The 21,109-nt window shown below is 35.7% G+C and overlaps 1 protein-coding gene across 6 annotated transcripts in view; it reads left to right on the plus strand.

Moving 5' to 3' along the window:
* Window positions 1-21,109, plus strand: part of Msi (RNA-binding protein musashi) — a 131,721-nt gene that overhangs the window by 65,922 nt on the left and 44,690 nt on the right. Inside the window, exon 1 of one of the 6 annotated variants that reach the window (XM_083105448.1) lies at window positions 4,681-5,503. The exons of the other annotated variants lie outside the window; for them this stretch is intronic. Within the exon in view, the coding sequence (XP_082961574.1) occupies window positions 5,475-5,503 (29 nt within the window). The 5' untranslated portion in view covers window positions 4,681-5,474. Of the gene's footprint in view, window positions 1-4,680; window positions 5,504-21,109 lie in introns of those variants that run through there. 6 annotated transcript variants of the gene reach the window in all.

Here is a 21,109-nt window from a genome sequence, read left to right on the forward strand (position 1 = left end):
TATTAAAATAGGAAAATTTCCATTTTTCAGACACTTTTATTAAATTCATTTCACAATAATTTTAGTAGATTAAGAGAGGGCGAGAGAAGTCATTTTGAAGAATCAAAAATTTAATATTTCTGTTATTATTTGTTATAATTTTGAAGAATCAAAAATTTAATTTTCTGTTATTATTTATTATAATTTTTGTGGTTAAAGCATAAAATTATATTATTAAAGCATGAAATAACACCGTAATAAAATATAAATTAATAATATTCATATTTTTTATTTAAATTAGTAATATATATATATATATATATATATATATATATATATATATATAATGTCGTGAAAATTACAGATAATAATAGAAATAATAAATTTTTGATTCTTCAAGATACTTTCCCTTTGCTCTCAATATTGCCAGACATTCTTGGCATTTTTGATAACAGTTGTTTTTTAAAATTGTTAGAATAGGAAAATTTCCATTTTTCAGACATTTTTATTAAATTCATCTCACAATAGTTCTAGTAAATTAAGAGAGAGGCCATTTTGAAGAATCAAAAATTTAATATTTCTGTTATTATTTGTTATAATTTTTATGATTAAAACATAAAATTATAGCAGATTATTAAAGCATAAAATAACACAGTAATAAAATATAAATTAATAATATTTATATTTAAATTAGTAATATTTATATTTTTGTTCATTTTTCAAAGTAACAAATTCCCTGTTGCTATAAATAACGCAATAATTTTACTGTATATTTCTATCATATATATCAGGACGATATGTGTGGGTGTGTGATTAAAGTAAATACTTGGAAATTTTGAACTCGGAAACAAACGATATTATATATATATATTTATTTTGCGATATATATATTTTGCGAAAATATGTACATCGGATGAGGATTTTAAAACCACGTTCTTCTCTTTGAACGTTTCATGGCTGACAATTCAATGACTGTATAATGAGACTTTCTCTCTCTCTCTCTCTCTCATTCTCGTACTTCTCGTTTAGATAAAATCAATTTAAATATAGTTCGTTAGTTCGACGCACGTTGTTATCTCCCAAAGGAAAGAAATGGTGGTTATACAGCGACAATGTTCATCGGGGATCTCGCTTCTCGGAGGAAGGGGGCATATCCCGTACCGCCGGTCGCACTATGCAAATTGAATTTACGTAATAAAATTGCGCGATTCCCGTTGTCTCGAGTCTGAAGCGGAGCTCAGAGAGCTCGGGACTCGCAACACGGGAAGAGAGAGCGGAGTGCCCTGCTCCCTTTACGGAAGCGGACCCTCTCCACGTTGCGTTTCGAACCTTTCTCTCCCTTTCCACCTCTCCTCCCCCTCCCCCTGCATCTCCCCCCTTTCGAACGAACCGTGGAAGCGCTACGAGTGCCACGGAGGTAAATCCCAGGTGTCTGCCTCATCTCACGACTGGCGTCGTGTTACGTTGGGAGCTGCGAGAAGGGCTGCCGGAGAGCAGCATTTCCGGTTCTTTGTCTTGAACGATTCGCGCGGAAATCGTTTGCCATTTGCGTGTATTCGCGAGTTAGCGTTGTAGTTTCATGATACGATCCGCGAAATCCCTTCGCGGCGAACTCCCCCTCCGAGGGGGGCGAAATCTTCCGCGATCCCTTGCGCCGGAGATGTTGAAAATTGCGGAAGGTCTGAATGTCAATCTTAATATGAGCGAGATATCCTTCTTTCTCTCTCTCTCTTGATTTTATTTTATAAACATTTCTGATATATTTTTGCGCAGAGCTATTACAAAAGTATCGCTACTAAAACCTAACTCGATCGCGTTTCATAATAACATTTGCAAAATGTTGCTCTGCAAAAACGGTATTTCTCTCCTCGGAGAAATATATAGCTATAGTTACATAATCGTCGCGTCCAAACAATCGTAATTATCGCTTTCTATTTAACGGGTGAAAAAAAAAGAATGAAACGTACCGAATTATATATCATTAGCGCTCTCCGGAAACAGAAGTGTCACTTTATATATAATCATTCTCGTTATATCTCTTCAATTTATACACGATGGACAGATACATTCGCTAACCGGTACCCACGAAAGGAACAAGCGTTTTTTTGCCCCGATTATGCACACTCGAGGGCGGCTCATTTGCCCCCCTGCCCCCACCCCCGCCCCCCCGGTTTCTTAGTCTACATTCGCGTCCGGAATCTGATCGGCTCGGCGATTTGGACACGAGCCAACGCGGGCTGAATCCTGACCTGCTCCTGTATATAACGCGATACACATTTCGTACGTTACATTCTCGTGCCACGCGAGTTTGCCCGCGAGGGGGAGAGAAAGGAGAGAGAGAGAGAGACAGAGAGAGCGGGAAGGCGCGAAAGCGATTACGTGGGTGTGCTTTGCAGAAAAACGGGCAGTCAAACCGATATAACCGCCTGTCTACAACGGCAAGTTGTGCTCGCATAAAGCCATTGTTGTTCCGCATCCCAAACACGTTCGTATCCGCGCGCGCTATCATCCACCCTCCTCTCATCCCTCGCTCCGCTTCTTACAGTCTCGATTATGCAAAATCGTTCTAGCGAGCAAAGTGACATATTCGTAAACGTACGATTCGCCGAGGATCGCGAGGATATCTCTCTCGTTCTTATCTCTTGAGAAACGTGCGGTGAAATCGCGCGAGTTTTTCGAAACTTGTTCGAAATGGATTAAAGGGGGTACAGAGTCTTTATCGAAGCCAGGAATTAGCCAAAAATTGCGAAGAATCACAAATACTGGACGAATCGACACACAGTTTGTGAAATGTTAATTCAAATTAGTTGATGTAGAATGATTACATTATTTACAGGGTTACACGAGATTTAAGGCTAGAATATTCATAAAAATATTGTACTGATATTGAAGATTTAAATCTTGTCTTAGTCTTGAGTGAATCTTTGTAGCAAAAATTTCGTCTTGTATAGTCTTGTCTTGATTTATTAATAATTTTTATTCAATATTGGACAATTATTTAATATTAATTGTATATTATTTAAAATTAATTTTATATTATATTTATTTATTTTTATATTTATTATTACTTTTTATGTCACTTGTGGTACGTAAAATTTTATATAGTTAAATAATTAAAAAAGTAAATAAATAAAATAAGTAAAAATTAAATAAGTTAAATAAGTAAAATTTTAATATATTATATATATATTTTAAAATATTTATTTTGTTTATTATGTATTCATTTTTTTCTAAATTTGTTAATGAAAATTTTAATAAATATTTTTATTTATTAAATAAAATTTTTTTAAATAAGAAGTAATTTTTCTTCCTCATCTATTTTACAAATATATATATTTTAGCTTCTCTTAAATAAAACCAATAAGCTTGACAAGATCAATAATCTTGACAATCTTAATCTTTTGTCTTGATAGTTAATTAAAAATCTTTATCTCACTTCGAAATTCAGGCCAATAAACAGACTTGTGCAATCTTGTGCAACTGTAATTATCCATTTAAAGAGAAAAAAAAGAGATTCGCACACCGAGAAATGTCACGTTTAATTAAATAAATACTTTCTTGATATCTCTCTTGATTTGAACGTAATCGAATAATTCTCACGCGAATAACATTTCCGGCATTTGTCGTATACTTATAACGTATCGTGCAGTGTGTAGTAAATTTGTAGTTGCATAACGAATGGTGTCAGGCAATATCCTTTCGCCTCATGGCTCCCATACTGGTTTCTTACTCGTCGAGCCCACGTCCCTTTGTGTCCGCACGCATATCCGGATTTGCAACAATACCGAGGCGGCAATTTTCTCGAGTCGTTTCTCGTGGAAACTGTCGCCGGCTGCAAGCGTGAACTATGTAATGGACAATAATAAATATGGCGAATATATAAATAAATATTGTATATATAAGTTATATAAATGTTATATAATATTTATATAATTATAAAATGTTATATAAATTATCCAACTCTTAGATTCTTAAAACGGCTGAATTAAATGTAAATTGTATCGTATCGTTGGTTAAGCATGATTAGTGGTAGTATTTTTCTTAATTGAAAAATTTCTATATAATTCTAAAATATCTTATAGATTTTTGCTTGTCCTAATTAAACATTCGATATTGTAAAATTGATTATACTTTAGGCACGGTATTGGAGATTTTATCCACTATCAATTTTCTAGAATGTAATCGAACGGAAAGGGGGAGGGGGGGAAAGAAGGCAGGTGTGGTCGCAGGCCGGTTAATTGAAGCCTGCTATTAATTAGTAAATATGAGATATATATTTGCGTTACGCTTTTGCGCAATATTTTACGTTCTTATACTAGCGCGCGTTATAAAGAGAGGAATAAAATTGATGACGCGAAATACGATCGATATACGCTCGGTTTATCAAATCCCCTAAGTAACATTAAAAAAAAAAACATACATTTCAGCAGATTACACATTTCCCTCCATGGACGATAAAAAAATCTGGCGAAAATCAGGGAGACCCGAAAAAGTTGTACTCTTGTCCAATCTTGTTCTCCCCTCAGGATCCCGCGGATCCTCTCCATCATCTTCCTCGGTATTTTCAACATCCTTTAAACACGAAACTCGGCTGACATTGACCGATGAGCACCACTGCGAGGGCTCCTTGGGTGTTCGCGCGCGCACTCGGCACGCCAAGTCTTTTAACAGAGCGAAGGGCAGAGCGGCGAGACCGGTGCTCTATAGGTATCGGCACACATTCTATTCCGTATGCACGCGCACACACATATGAAGTACGCACACATCTACCTACGCGCGCGCATACACACACACACACACACACACACACACACACGTGCCACTCGCCGCGACGCGACGCGACGTAGTACGCCCGGCCGCCGCGAAAGGGCGCGCCGATCTCCCCTCCCAGCCTCCGACTCCATCCCCACCACGCCGTCCCTTCGCGGCCGGCTGATCCCCGCCGTCCCCGCCGCTCCCCTCAGTCGCCGCCCCACCATCGCGCCGCACGGACGTCTGGAGAGCGTTGCAGCTGCCGCTACAACCGCCGCGCTTTACGGAGTGCGCGAAGCCCGTCGAGAAGAAACGCGAGACCGCGCATCGCGACGCTGTCATCGTCGCCGTCGTTTCCCTGGTGTCTGGCGGCCGGCTCGGTCGCTAACCTAAAAAGTTCGCCGACGACGCCGTTGGCCGGCGTGGTGCGGCGTCCTCGCCGAAATCCTTTGTTTGGCGAGTGCGTGCGCGCGCGCGCGCGCGTGTGTCCTGTCGGCGAGAGTCTCGTGAGTTGAGACTGGTCGTGATCGGATCGTGATCCGGGTGCTCGCTCTCCATACGTGACAGCGCGCCGACTCTCGATCGTTTGCTTATCCCACCGCGACCTTGAACTTGTGCGTGTGTGTGCGTGCGTGCGTGCGTGCGCGCCGATCGCCCTCTCCTCGAGACGACAGCGAGGGTGGGAGGAGAAGAGGAGCGAGGGAGACTCGGGTGCGACGTCGAGATCCTGGATGTGAGCGAGGATGTTTTCCTACGCAACCTTCCCAGTGGGGTAAGCAGTCTCAGCAAGTTTTATATATCTCTTTTCCTCTTTTTCCCTCCCTAATTATCTCTCTCTCTCTCTCTCTCTCTCTCTCTCTCTCTCTCTCTCTCTCTCTTCTCTCTCTCTCTCTCGGAGATGATCGAAAACGCGAATCGTTTCCGTTATATCCGCGTGTATTTTTTTCACGCCGATATCTCTTCGTCCGGGAAACGGACGTGCTTTTCCGCCGAAACGTCCGGTGGCGCGTTTTTTTGTCATGTCAGCCACCGGTGAAGCGGGGGGGGGGGGGGGCAGGAGGAGGCCAGGTGTTTCGGGCCAGGCGTCCTCGGTTCGACGCTCTTGTCATTTTTGTTGCTCTTCCTCTCGTCGGTTATTATATCGCGACTGCGCATTCCGCGAACATTATTTTTCCGCTCGAGGACGTACGTACGTGGTTTTTCGGGTACGATTCCCTCTTTCGCGGTCGCGAAAACATTCGGCGGCGCATTTCTATTTTGTTCGGAAACAATGGAAACCACTCCCGGGGCCGGCCGGCCGGTCGGTCGGACAGGTCGGGGGGGGAGGGGGAGGGGGAAGGGGAAGGGGAGCGCAACGGTGGGTCAGTACACGAGTAAGGATCCTGGCGTTTCGTAAAAAGGAAAAGAAAGAAACAAAAATATTCCAACGCGTATTTATGTCGCAAATCCATCATAGCTCGCTTTCCTTGAAGTTCCCCTCGACCTTTCTTCGCTTTGTTTTTTTTCCCTCTCGCCTTGTCGCGCTCTCGAAATCGCGGCTTATTATTTGTTTACGTATTCCGCTCGTCGTCGGCGTATTTCGCTGGAATTGGCTCACGTTTCCTCGGAGAGGTTAGGTTAGGTTAGGTTAATCGCGAGTATGTTCCGTTATTGAACCTTCCTGAGGAATTTATCGCGTTTAAAAAATTAAGATTATATGTTTATTGCTTGTTATTTGAAGAATCGACTCTCGCTCTCGATTCCCTTGATTTTACTTAAAATTACAATAGAATCGTTTTTATAATTCCTGGCTATTGAAATTTGTGTATTCTTATTCTCCAATTGAGCTTAAAATGCTCGTACGATGTGAAAGAAATATGTATTTAAAGAATTTTCATTAATATACGAGAATGATGTGCGTTTCAAAAAACGTGTTTCTAGCGAGCGTTTTCGGGACACCCGATATACGCTTCGAAATTCGGCCCTCGCCTCTCTCGCCAGCTTCTCCTCTTCATCTTGACAATATTCGTCCGTTCTTTTTCCACCCTCTTTTTTTTTTCACATACGGATCGTGCTTTTTTTTCTCTCGCACGCGCTGCTCGTTTCCTCGACGATGCTTTTCCTCGAGGAGTCGCGCTTCGTAAGCGAATCACGATTGAGTCGATTCGACAGGGGACAGGAACCGAATCGTCAGTCGTCATGCTGATCTCTGTGCAAAAAAAGGGGAAAAGGGGAGAAAAAGCATGACACGTTCTCTCTCTCTCTCTCTCTCTCTCTCTCTCTCTCTCTCTCTCTCTCGCTCGCTCGCCGGACGGCGGCGATGTTCTCTCTTTCTCTCTCTCTCTCTCTCTTCGGCATTCGCTTCTTTTCGTTGAAAGCTTCCTTCGTTGTCATGGAAACGCGATGTCGCGCGGCGGCGAGGAGAGAGCACGAGACGACGAGCTGTCACAATCACGTCACGTTAGGTTAGGTTAGGTCGGCAACTCCGTCATTCTTCCCTTCCTCTTCTGGTTCGTTGAGATCGGGTCGTCATGGCGATGTCAAAACAAGGTGCCCGCCACGAAATATTCAAAGCGATTCAAACGAATCATTTTCACGCACACTTTCCGAACTCTAAAGTGTATTTCGTTCAATATTACATTATATTACATTAATATTACATTATATTACATTATATTACATTATTATATATTAATTTGCGTATAAAATTTACTAATCACACTTGTTACTGTTATAACTGTTTCACCGATGATTCAAATCATATGGGCAAGTCTTTCGTCCTTTTTTGGACGTAGAACTTACACTCATAAATTCTGATTACAAACCCATCTAATGCGACACCAGTGAATATGTAATCTATTTTTTTTAATTACGAATAATATAACGATAGCAAAAATAACATCTCTCAGGATCTCTTTTATACTTTTATGTAAGTAAAAAAGTTTCTTGTAATTCTGTCGGGTTTTTAAAGTTTAACAGATTTTTTTCTATCACAACTTTTCCACGATCAGGTGGTTTAAATCAGGCAAGTCTTTCGTCCTTTTTTTTGGTCGTCGAGCTTGTCATAAGTTCTGAATGTATACCAACAAACGATATCAGTGAAAATGTTACAATCTATTTTTTAACTACAAATAATATAAATAACACATATAAATAATAAATATATAATAAATAATAAATAATTATAAATAATATGATTACAAAATAACATGCAAAAAATCACATAAGATCTCTTTCGTAGGTGAAAAAAGTTTCTTGTAATTCTGTCAGGTCCGTAAAAAGCCTGGCACTTTTTTTTCTATTATAACTTTTCCACCGATAGTTTAAATCGTGGCAAGTTTCTTTCATCCTTTTTTTTTTTCTTGATCGTCGAGCTTGTGACAAGTTCTAAATATGCGCAAACAATGCGATATCAGTAAAAAAAAATGTAATAATCTACTTTTTAATTACAAGTAACGTAGGACATCCCTTTTACACGTAAAGAGAGTTTCTTTAGTATTTACAGAAAGAGATGCACTGAATACAGCGCGATACGAGCAATTTATATAATCTCGCGGAAAATGTTTTGCATTTCACCGTCGTGAAACTCGACGAGTCGATCGAGTTTTGCCCACGTGATTCACATACACACACACACACACACATACACATGCGCGTGGATATTTCTCTAAAAATTGAACGCGAACGCGGAGAGACATATTTCCACCGGGTCGACAAAAGGCGCCCCTCGTCTCGATGACTTTTGCCCGACATCCGCATCGAGGAGTCCTTCGAAACGCGATACCCCGACTATTCTCGACGGAAAAGGAGAGAGAGAGAGAGAAAATTCACCGCGCAAAAAAAAAGAATAAAGCGGAAAAACAGGGCGAGGAGGAAATCGATCCCGTCAGTTTCCAATGACATAGACCTTGGTCGATGTGCAACATTATCGGGGCTTCCCTTTCCGCGGCTTCTCCCCCTCCCCCCTCCCCCTCCCCCCACCGCCCTCTTCCACCTTCGCGAGTTTCGCTTTTTCCGCTGATTGCTTTTCTTTTGCTTCTTTCCTTTTTTTTCGTTTCCTACAAGATCTCCGCGCGAATCGAAAGCAATAAATTGAATAACAATATCTTGTATAAGGTTTATACATCACTTCGCAAAGCTTGAAAGCTTGTATCGAATTTTACACGTTATATATGACGTATGTACGATTAAGTTGCGAATTGGGAGGGCAATTAGCCAAACGTTAACACTCTGAATATCATAGGAGAGTCGCAATTGCATTTGATGCACGTGATGCACGCGTATACATTGAAATTACGTTGTATATCAAGGGCGCTAGATTATAATTGACATATGAGATTTTGTCATTTAATCGGCTTATATGCGTCGATGTTAACATATAACGTTACAATCGGGCGGTTAATCTCTAATTGTATTTTAGTCATAGGACACCTCGAGTGACTAATTGGAGGTGCAACGAGAGGTCGGCAAAATGTCGACCGTGTTGAGCCACTATTTTGTCGTTTTTTTATTCGTGATACATGGCCAGCAAAATTCTAATGTTCGCGGGAAAAAAGTGCATTTATGTGTCAAGCTTTTTTCATACAATATTCTCTCTGCGAAATATATTCGCTCGATACAGGTTCCGTACAATATCTTAACATTTATTTCATTATTCACAGTCTCTTATATTTAAAATCATCTCAAGTAAGATATGAAAATAATATTCGGCCATTTCATTGACTGAATAGAATGTTAAGACCATATTTCAAACGGAATATAAATATCGGCTTAAGATTCACATACATAATTATTCGTTTATTTAAATCACACATACATAAATATTCGTTTATTTAAATCAGCCGGGAAGCGGAACGTTGAAAATAGACCTTAAGAGTGCGAGAAGATATATCTTAAAAATGCGAGTTCTTAAAAATCTTTGATGACGCGAATTTTTTTCTAAAAATAATTTTCCTTTAAAAAATTCCGCCAAGTTGCACGTTGCAAGGATTAATCATGTATTATTTAAATTTTTAAATCAATCGGGAAACGAAGCATTGAAAATAGATCTTAAGAGTGCGAGAAGATACTTATATCTTAAAAGTGCGTTCTTTAAAAATCTTTGATGACGCGAATTTTTGTCTAAAAATAATTTTCCTTTGAAAAATTTCGCCAAGTTGACTTGCACCTTGCAAGGATTAATCCTGTATTATTTAAATCAATCGGGAAGCGAAGCATTGAAAATAGATCTTGAGTGCGAGAAGATATATTTTAAAAGTGCGAGTTCTTAAAAATCTTTGATGACGCGAATTTTTTGTTTTAAATAATTTTCCTTTAAAAAATTCCGCCAAGTTGACTTGCACGTTGCATAGGATTAATCATGTATTATTTAAATCAGCCGGAAAGCGAAGCATTGAAAATAGACCTTAAGAGTGCGAGAAGATATATCTTAAAAATGCGAGTTCTTAAAAATCTTTAATGACGCGAATTTTTTTCTAAAAATAATTTTCCTTTAAAAAATTCCGCCAAGTTGACTTGCACGTTGCATAGGATTAATCATGTATTATTTAAATCAGCCGGAAAGCGAAGCATTGAAAATAGACCTTAAGAGTGCGAGAAGATATATCTTAAAAATGCGAGTTCTTAAAAATCTTTAATGACGCGAATTTTTTTCTAAAAATAATTTTCCTTTAAAAAATTCCGCCAAGTTGACTTGCACGTTGCAAGGATTAATCATGTATTATTTAAATTTTTAAATCAATCGGGAAACGAAGCATTGAAAATAGATCTTAAGAGTGCGAGAAGATACTTATATCTTAAAAGTGCGTTCTTTAAAAATCTTTGATGACGCGAATTTTTGTCTAAAAATAATTTTCCTTTGAAAAATTTCGCCAAGTTGACTTGCATCTTGCAAGGATTAATCCTGTATTATTTAAATCAATCGGGAAGCGAAGCATTGAAAATAGACCTTGAGTGCGAGAAGATATATTTTAAAAGTGCGAGTTCTTAAAAATCTTTGATGACGCGAATTTTTTGTTTTAAATAATTTTCCTTTAAAAAATTTCGCCGAGTTGACTTGCACGTTGGATAGGATTAATCATGTACGTACAACGTGTGTGGAAGTGGTACGTCGCACCATCACATTTATTCATTAGCTTACCTTACGTCAGTGCACGTGTTGCAAAAGTTTTTCCCATCGAGCTACATTTCCTAGATAAATGCCTGCATTCGTGATCGATTAACGGAGATTTATCTTGATTCAACCGAAGCGCATAGTTTCTCTTTCTCTCTCACACATATGTATTCGCGACCGGCATTGATAATCTCTCGCAGGAAAAAGCTGCTCGAGTGGACCCAGTTGAAATTTGTCGAGTCGAGGGATCAGGGGGCACAATCGGGAATACTTATTTGATCGAATTCGCTTTATCGATCATAAAGCTGTCATGGCGACGACATTTGCTTCTTGCGTAATGCTACTTGGAAACGTGACTCGATGGCGGGTACCTTTACCGAGGATCGGGTTACTCGCCACGGCTTGGGTAACTTGCACAAACCGCGTTCCACAATCTTGTACACGGTGCAGATCGATATTATGCAATCACGTGACGAGCACTGTTTCGTACTGCAAAATTCCGGGGCGTTTTCGCATTCTCATTTATCCGCGGAATCGCCTCGCGTTTCACCTTTTCATCTTTTCTGCTCCCTTGTTTATTTCCTGGCGCGCCGTGGAATTTTGCGCCTTAATTACATCAGTTTGCTAAGAAACGAATCCAATGCGTTCAATTAAGAAGGGATGAATAATTATGGGCTTATTGTAGTAGATTGATCACGTCGGTTTTTATTTATTTTTTAATCCGTGTCTCTTTCGGCTTGAGATGGCTTTCAGTTTTACATTTGCATTTTTTCTGCAACGTAAATGCACTTAAGTATCTAAAGTAAAGTCTACACTGTCTGACGGTATGTAAAGTAAAATGAAATAGAAATTATAAAATAAAATATATTAGAAAATAGAATACATAAAAATATATAAATAGAATATAAAAATAAAATATAAAAAATATAAATATAAAATGGAATATATATTATATATATTTCATATACATTATAAGAAATATTATCATAAAGTAGAACATATAAAAATATAAAAATATAATATATAAAATAGAGACTGTAATAATATATAAAGAGAGCAGTATCAAATTTAATATTATTTAAAATTACAGTTATACATATTACAGTTATATATATTAAAACAAAATAGCATAGCATAGAATTAAAGTTTAAATAAATAAATAAGAGCAAACAAAAATATACAGATAAAATAAAAATAAAAATAAGAATTAAAATCGAGATAATTCTGGTGGTGACCCCTTAAAATTAAAAATAAAATAAAAAACAGAATCAAAATTGAAATTGAAATTGAACTCGATCTTCAATATTAAATAGTAAGTTTCGTAATTTAAAATAAAACATTTAAAACTGAATACAGAAATAATCTCGAAAATCAAACAACCGAACGATAGACTTAAAATAGACTGAGAAAAAATTGTCAACTTGACTAAATATTTTCAATTATTATTTTTTGAATTGAAATATTTAAGTATTTAAGTATTTAAGTTAAATAGATGTCATGTTAGATTTAATATATCGCATTTAATTTATAAATACTTAAATATTTCAATTAAAAAAATAATAATTGAAAATATTTAGTCAAGTTTTTACAATATTTTTTCTCAGTGTAGATTTAAAATCTAGGCATGTTTGATTTTTGATAACTGTGATAAATTCCTAATCCTATCTAAGGAACTCGGAGTTATTAATAATTGATAAATGTTTTTTGCGTTATCGACATAGATCAAAGTAACTTTTCCGCTTTATTTCTTTTGACTTCGTCAAAAATTACTCGACAAACGCACATTTTCATCCGAATAACGTCGAGTAGCGTACGCTGCTCTCTTTTTCTCGCATTCTCTTTTATCTCTCTAAATCGTGCGTTCTCTCGAAATCGCCAACGACAATGGCGCTTTTTTTTATTTACGATGAAAACGCAAGCGAGAGTCGAGCGATCGATGCTCTTTGAGAAAAGCCAGAGTCGATGTATGGGTGTATCGTTGAAAGGCAATTTCCGGCCGCGTTTTCTTGCGTCCGATCCCTTTTTTCTCACGACTTTCAACGATCGGGCAATCTGCATTTGTCGCGTCTGCGAAAATGTGTCATTTTGAAAAAAAAAACGAGCGAGCGATATCGCATTTTTTTCGCGTATGCGGAATGATTTATGAAGCGATGCGGTTTTTTTTCATTTGCCACTTGCGAGAGAGAGATTACTTCGTAGTTCGCGGAGCGAGACAGCATCCAGTCAAAAGCGACACGTGCGTGCTCGCATTCATGCGTACGAGGGTGTTCACTCCCTGGAATAACACGGGAGATCTGGAATTTTCAGGAATTTCTTTTGTATCTCCGGAAAAATCGGAGAATTCTCGTGGAATTTTATTGAGAATTTCGGAGAATTTTTTTCAAAGTTATCTCTCAATTAATTTTATTCTCATGTTGTAAACGCAGTCGACAAGCCAAGTGAATTCTGTGTTTAAAATGTATTGTAAATATGTATTTATATATCTCTGTTTATTTATTCAATGTCTTAACAAAATATTAACTATCCACAGATTCTTTGTTTTAATTTTTAGTGAGAAATAAAGATGCTATGAAAGTCTTTATCTTAACGAAAGCTACTTAGTATTTTTTTTACTTTTTTGTAAGTCTTAGCACTTGAAACTTAAAAGACTTAAAGACTTTGTGTTTTTCTTTTCTGCTGTAAGTGAAAAACATAAAACGTACACTGAGAAAAAAATCTGGTTGCATTAATTAAAAATCTGGTAGATTCAACCAGTATGTCTGTTGGAAAGTGGACGAATCAGAATTCCTTTAGGAATTACCAGATGAGTATGATTAATTTCTTCCTGTTAAATTTATTAAATTTTTTTGATAATAATACTAAATTAAAAAAAAAAATGGCATCTATGTTTAGTTCATATAACAGGAAATTTGATAGATTCAACTAGAAAATACTAACCAAATCCTTATAATAAAGTCTATTAAACATTCTAGTTATAAAAAATCGAATCTTATCGTGATAACTAGAAATTCTGCTTGGTTTAATCAAAATGCCTTCTATCAGATACGTCTTGTAGGTACAATTAAACGATTTGCCTCAGTGTATGTAATAAAAAAGTTTATTTTAGAGAAAGTCTAAAAAATTTTTAAATATTTTTTAAATCTTTAAAATATTTTTTTATCTGAAATCTTGAACGAAAGTATCCGAAAGATTTGGGAATTTTCAGGGGACTTCTTTACAAAATTTGAGTAGACACCCTATATATGTACATACGCACGTACGACATATGGTGATCTTGTAAACACTGCCATTTATGTTTATATTCTTCTGTACTTTATGTTTACATTCTACATCTAGTCTGATCTTATAAGTACTGCTATTTAAAAATAATGCTTCAAATTTGATAATAAATATCAGTAAAAGTGATACTTATTATACTTAAATTTGTCTTCAAGTCCCCTATAATATTAAAAAAAATTGTATAATGCGATTTAAAATATTTAAAGTAATATTGATTTCTTCATAAAATTTTTTTGAAATTTTTTTTATGTCGTAGTCTGCATGAAACAGATGAAAATTCAGCTTTTTTTTTAGATTAGGAAGTATCTCTTAAAAATTGTGCGGCCTGTTACATTGAACACCCTATATATTTCGCCGAATTTCTGCCTTTTTAATCTTGATCCGTTGAAACTACATACATTATACATACATTATGCCTAAGTTATAAAAATCGGCATTGCGAAAAATAACCGGTTAAACATGTAAACATACTATTTTTCTCGTTGAAATTTAGCCCAGTTGCATCAACAGTTTTAATTAACTCGCAGCAGACGTCGTGTGGTATAAACAAAAATGTTAATTAATAAATGTAAAAAAATTACCTCGCACATGTGTGAAGTAAAGACAGAGAGAGGGAGAGAGAGAGATAGATAAAAGTTTAATAAAATTTACCTCTGTTAAGCCAGCAGAACCAAATAAGCAAAATCAAACTAAACCTATCAAATTATTTGTACCACTAATAATAATTTTGTACCTCGTGCAATTTTCAAAAAACTATGACACTGCCACCTTAATATTAATTGAATTTAGCCCTATCAGTCTCAAGAGTAAAGTACTCGTTCCCATTAGCAGAATCAATTGCTACTTGTACATTCGACGTAGCATAATTTGTACTATCAAAATATAAAGTTTTAGATTTTGTACCCTCGCCGATTATTCAAAAACTACCCCTGACCCTCTCATCAGTCTCAACAATAAATATAAAGTTTCAATTTTTATACCGTATTGTCCTTTTTTAATATTACATTCAGCAATAAAATTTATTTTTTTTTATGATTCTATATATAAAATATCGAATATAAGTATATTTATATTTTGATAATACAAATTATGCCACATCGAATGTACAAGTAGCGATTGATTCTGCTAATGGAAACGAGTACTTTACTCTTGAGACTGATGAGGGTCGGGGGTAGTTTTTGAATAATCGGCGAGGGTACAAAATCTAAAACTATATTTTGATAGTACAAATTATGCCACGTCGAATGTGCAAGTAGCGATTGATTCTGCTAATGGGAACGAGTACTTTACTCTTGAGACTGATGAGGGTCGGGGGTAGTTTTTGAATAATCGGCGAAGGTACAAAATCTACAACTTTATATTTTGGTAGTACAAATTATGCCACATCGAATGTACAAGTAGCGATTGATTCTGCTAATGGGAACGAGTACTTTATTCTTAAGACTGATAGGGCTAAAATTTAGCCGCTAAATTCAATTGGGGGTTGTTTGCAGCAGAAGGGATGAATATATTAAGTTTTTTTTTGATGGTACAAATTAGTACAAATTCAGTCTAGTGTATTTCTGTACTTGATTTTCTTTTTTTCTTTTTTTTTTATTGTGGTCCTGCTGGCTTAATATTAAGGTGGCAGTGTTATGGTTTTTTTCGAAATTGCACAGGTTACAAAATTATTATTAATGGTACAAATTAGTACAAACTCAGTCCGTTATATTTCTGTACTTGATTTTCTTTTTTTCTTTTTTTTTATTGTGATCCTGCTGACTTAATATTAAGGTGGCAGAGTCATGATTTTTTTCGAAATTGCACAGGGTACAAAATTATTATTAGTGGTACAAATTAGTACAAAATTGGTACTAAATAATTTGATAGGTTTGATTTGATTTTGCTAATTTGGTCCTGCTGGCTTAACAGAGGTATAAAATTTATAACTGTCAAGGATCTGATTTCGATATCACTGTCTCTCTTCTTTTTTTTTTTTTAGATATATAATTTTATCTAATGGATATGTGTTCGTTGCTTTACAGCAAAAATGCTTGAATAGGCAAAAAATTTATAGACAAGATTGGCAAAATCAATGCCAGTGGTAAAAAACAGTATCTTTTAGAAAAAAAAACCGATACAAATTTGTCTTTTCTATTAAAAGTGCTAAAATAAATAAGTTCTCTTTCTATCGATATTTGAGAGAATGTTTTACAATTTAAGCTTTATTCGAGATAAAATTCGTAATAAATTAAAAATTGATGTAGTAAATAAATTAGCTCTTTTAGAAACTATTGAAAGGTAAACGTGAATCAAATCTATATCGGTAAAAGTGTTTAATTATGTCACTATTACAGTATTACATTTTTCTTATTATATCTAAAAACGTTTATTATATAATGTTATTATATAACAAATTTTTCTTGCAAAAATGATTAATTATATCACTATTATATTTTTTTATTAAGACTAAAAACTAATATAAAATTTTTAATATTTATATCTTTGAACTTTGTTTTAAAAACTTCACACATTGACTTGAATTTAAAAAAAATTGTATTACTATATTAATTTAATTTTTTTCGACTATTGTGATTAGTATGATTTCTTAAAAATATCTTTTTGTCTAAATATATCTTATGGCAGTTTATTCCATTGGATAAAATCCGAGGCAGTAGAAACCGAGGTTCGCCATGATTTTTTCTTCATTCATTGGATTTTTTAGCCAACCTTGCTTTTATAGAATCGTTAATAGATTCGATATCTTTCGACGATCGTAAAATGCTCGAAAGCGAGGTACATCAATAAAAGTAGTGTCTTTCTCTCGATCTGGCCTCTCATTGAGGAAAGGTGCCACAGTCTTCGCGAACGAGACGCCAAGGTCGAGCATTCCTTCACCTCGCTCGATTTTTGCTTCTTTATTTGCCTCTACGCGCCAGTTTCTCTCATCGTCTCTTTGTCTCCTTCTCTCTTTCTCTTCTCCCTTTCGTATCTCTTTCTGTCCGATTCACCGCACGATGGTCCTCTGCTTCTCGCCGATTTCTCCTTTATTTAGCGTCCATCCTCTCCTTTTCTCGCTGTTCCTGGAGAATCGATACCTGAAACAATGAGATCTCGCCTCGTTCCTCTAACAAAGACGACAACTTTACCGAAAGAGAGAAGCGATTAATTCGAGCGTAACGCGATTATTGTTGCACGGAATAATTTCATCTTCTAGTTACTAGTACTTTATATTATCTCGAGAAATTAGAAATTATTATTGCGAGACAATAACGTTTCAATCAGAGGTCGAACTGGATCTTTCTGAACGAGTATTTATAAAGCTGCGAATTCGTCGATCCTTTCTCTCTCTCGGATCCTAACGAAGGATAATTTCTTATTTAATTTGCACGAGCGACCGGCATTTACAGAAGTTTCTTTGCTCCGAGTGATCGGCCATCATTTAAATCCGATAAGAGCAGCACTAAGTATCTTAATGTCGCCAAAGGATGTTGGTCCGATCGCTTTGTGTCGATTATACCCCCTCGTAATTAACTAATCCGATTTCTCATTGTGATGGCTGCCAATTATGGCGAATTATTCACTTGGACGTGGATTAAGTTCGCGCACGTGCATCGAAACGAACCAATCGTCCAGATTTGCGTTTATGAAGTATTCTCAATTACCGTAGATTAATCGCGTATTATTTATGCGCTCGGTTAATAATTCCCGAGTCTCTCTTATCGACGCGATACAGTATCGCGGAATAATCAATCTTTGGAGAACAAGTTGCTTTATTCGGCGAGACTACGATATCTCTCTGAGATAGTCGACGCCGTGATTTTTAGCTGCAGGAATATTAATTCTTCAGCCCCTCTTTAAGGGCTCAGTCTCCTCTAGCAGTATGAAAAATTAATATTTTTAATGATTTTTAAAGAAATTAATATTTTGATTGATTAATATTTTGTAGGAATTTACTTAAAAATATTAGAAATTGATTTTTTTATCATTTTATATGTTTTTTTATTGATGTTTAAATACTACCATAATAAAAAAAATCGAAAATAAGAATACGAAGCTTATAAATAACAATTAATCATGGAGAGGAGAAGAGGGAGTCCAGGATCTCTTAGTTTAAATACTACATTAATATTTTAAAATTTTGGTTATTTAGCTTTTTTCTGTTTATTAGCCACTATGCTTAACATGTGCAAAAATGCATGCTTCGAAAATGTGACATGTTGCTTGCTTCTTATATATGTATAATTGTCTGAAATGAAAAAAAGTACTTCTAGTTTTCTCCGTAAAATATTTTTGAGATATTGAATCTGATTTTATTTAGAAAAAATTGAAAATTAATAAAACACTCATTTCAAAATAAGATATTTCAATTTTGTTGACATTTTCTCATTTATAATATAAAATATAATTAATATATAATTAAATATATTAATTAATAAATTTATATTAAATATATTAGTTAATAAAATTATATTAAATATACTAGATATATAATAATTATTTAATAATATATTAAACATATAATAATTATATATAAACATATAATTAAACATTAATTTTTTAAATTCCAATTAGATTCAGTATCTCAAAAATATCCTAGGGAATAAAACTAGATTGAGTTTTTCTAGACGATTACATGAAGAGCAGCACGTCACATTGACGTTTTTAAACACGCTGAACGCAATTCTTATTGAACAAATAGCGAAGCTAAATATTCAAGATGCAAAAATTGACTTGATACCCTATAAACACCAATAAAACGCCAGAAGAATTAATTTTTAATATTCTTCAAAAAATATTTCTAAAAGCCATCCATTTTTCATACCGTCAGAGTAGATTGGACTCTGAGCGGAAGTGGCCTCACTAAAAATGCAATGAATAATATAAAACAAAGTCGCATATTATTACTAAACTGCGGCGAATCGCAACGCGAATCGTATCGATCGAATCGCTTTACGCTAGCACAGATTGGCGAGGGAACGAGGCGATGAAAAATTCATCGATGTACGCGGATTAAAATGCATTTTGCGCCATGATTAGGTGATCCCTGAAGCTCTCGGAGCTCTTGGAGCTCCCCTGAAAGCTCGAGGCGCGTGCAGAACTTCGGCAGTGGGTTTCCGAAGGAATTACGAGCGGTCCGGTCCCGGGGGCTCCGAAATCTCTGCCAGGTGTGCGAGAACAGCTGCTCTCTCTCGCCGCGTTGGGGATACGTGCAATACTTCTTTCTATGCTCGCTGGCACGAGATGCATTTTATTTAAAGATGACGAATGCGAAATAGATTTATCGCCCTACCAAGCTGCACTTTGCCAGCCGTTCTCTCTCACGAACGTAATGATATTTAGTCATTGCAACGCAATGCGAGTTACTCGCATAAATCAAGAGAAGAAGAAAAAAATATCTTAATCCGCTGAATACTTCGATTTTCAATCTCTTTTTTTAATTATAGAATATTTACTAAAAAAAGATATATAAAATATTATATATGTATAATTTTCTTTTATGAGATTTAAATTCCTTTAACGATTTAAATTATGATATATGAAGAGAAAAATATTTGACTCTATCGAATATTTAAATTCATACAAATCTTTTTTTTAAATCATATAGAAGATATTTATAAAAGATATCGAATAAAATTTAATTTAATAAAACTTATTTTTATGATCTCTCTTAGTCTCTTCCTTTATTAAATATTTTAGTCTATTAAATTCCCGCGATTTTTCCAATTAATGGAGATTTCCAATTAAACGAGATCTCTTTTCTCACATTTCTTTCAATTTATATTAAAATACGATATGTGAAAAAGGAAGGAAAAAGTAACTATTTTGCACTTTTGCTTTGTTGAGAGAACATTTCCAATAAACGAATACACGAATATTTCTAAATTACAACGAAAGTCTGCCGATTCCCGACGTCGAGCGTGAACCTGTACTTGCTTCGTTTACCAGCTGGTACGGTCTCTTCCGGTTCAGGAACGTACGGTTGCTCCGGAAAGTGCCTAATCGTGTCTGTCGGACGATACCACGACGACTCCGAAGGAAATCGTTGTAAATCGAATCGATTACATCATTAAGAGAGAACAGGAATATATGTACCTATCCTAATTTCCGTATTCTACGCATGCACCAATCGATGTTGCAGTTACCAATTAACAACATGAATTGACTAAACATAATTGAACAAAGTTAGTGTCAAAGAGTGTCTACTCTCTGAAAAAGAAAAAAGAACAGGGAAAACTTGAATACTCAGGGATTTCTTTTGCATCTGGAAAAATCAGGATATTCTTATGAAAATTTATTGGGACTCTTTTTAAAAAATATTTAATAAAAGATAAATATTTAATAAAAAAATATTTATCTTACGAAGAATATTCAACCTTTTCCAATACATTCGCATTTGAAACTTAAGTAATTCTTCCTTCGTGTGAGTGAAAAGCATTAAGAGAAATACATACAATCAAATAACATCTTAGAAAATTGCACTAGAAAAAACTTGCCTAAAATATTCCCTTTACCTGGAATTTTGAACGAGAATGCTTCTCTGAAAATGAGGGAATTTTTTTGCAAGATTTGAATAGACATCATGAATCAGATTACTAAATGTCTGCTAATTTCATGTGAAATCGTGTGATAATGTTACGCGACACGAGAGAGGCGCGCTCTTTTTCCTCGTCTGTTACCTGTATTCGTTTTCTGCGCGAGGTATGTAACTTGCACAGCCGCGGTTCTATTCAGCACCGTTTCTGATTAAGCCAACACACATCGGCTGCATTTAATCTGTCCCATTCGCAGTTTAATCGGCTGCTTTCTCACTCGCGGGGCTTTTTTTTCATCTCCCTTTCTTCTTTCTCCGTTTTTCGCATTTTCTGCAAATGTAATTTGGATAGCACCGCAAATTACCCTTTAAAAGCTCCCTTTAACTAGAAAGGATTTTTCCTTTTTGGCATCAATTTTGCCTAATTAGTCGAGCACTATTTTTACTATTGTTACTCGGATAATTCTTCGAAGGGTCAAAACTCGCGCGACGTT

Source organism: Camponotus vicinus, unplaced genomic scaffold, assembly GCF_025532165.1.
Source record: "Camponotus vicinus isolate PSW18456_S1 unplaced genomic scaffold, iyCamVici1.0 SCAF_1, whole genome shotgun sequence".
NCBI lineage: Eukaryota > Metazoa > Arthropoda > Insecta > Hymenoptera > Formicidae > Camponotus > Camponotus vicinus.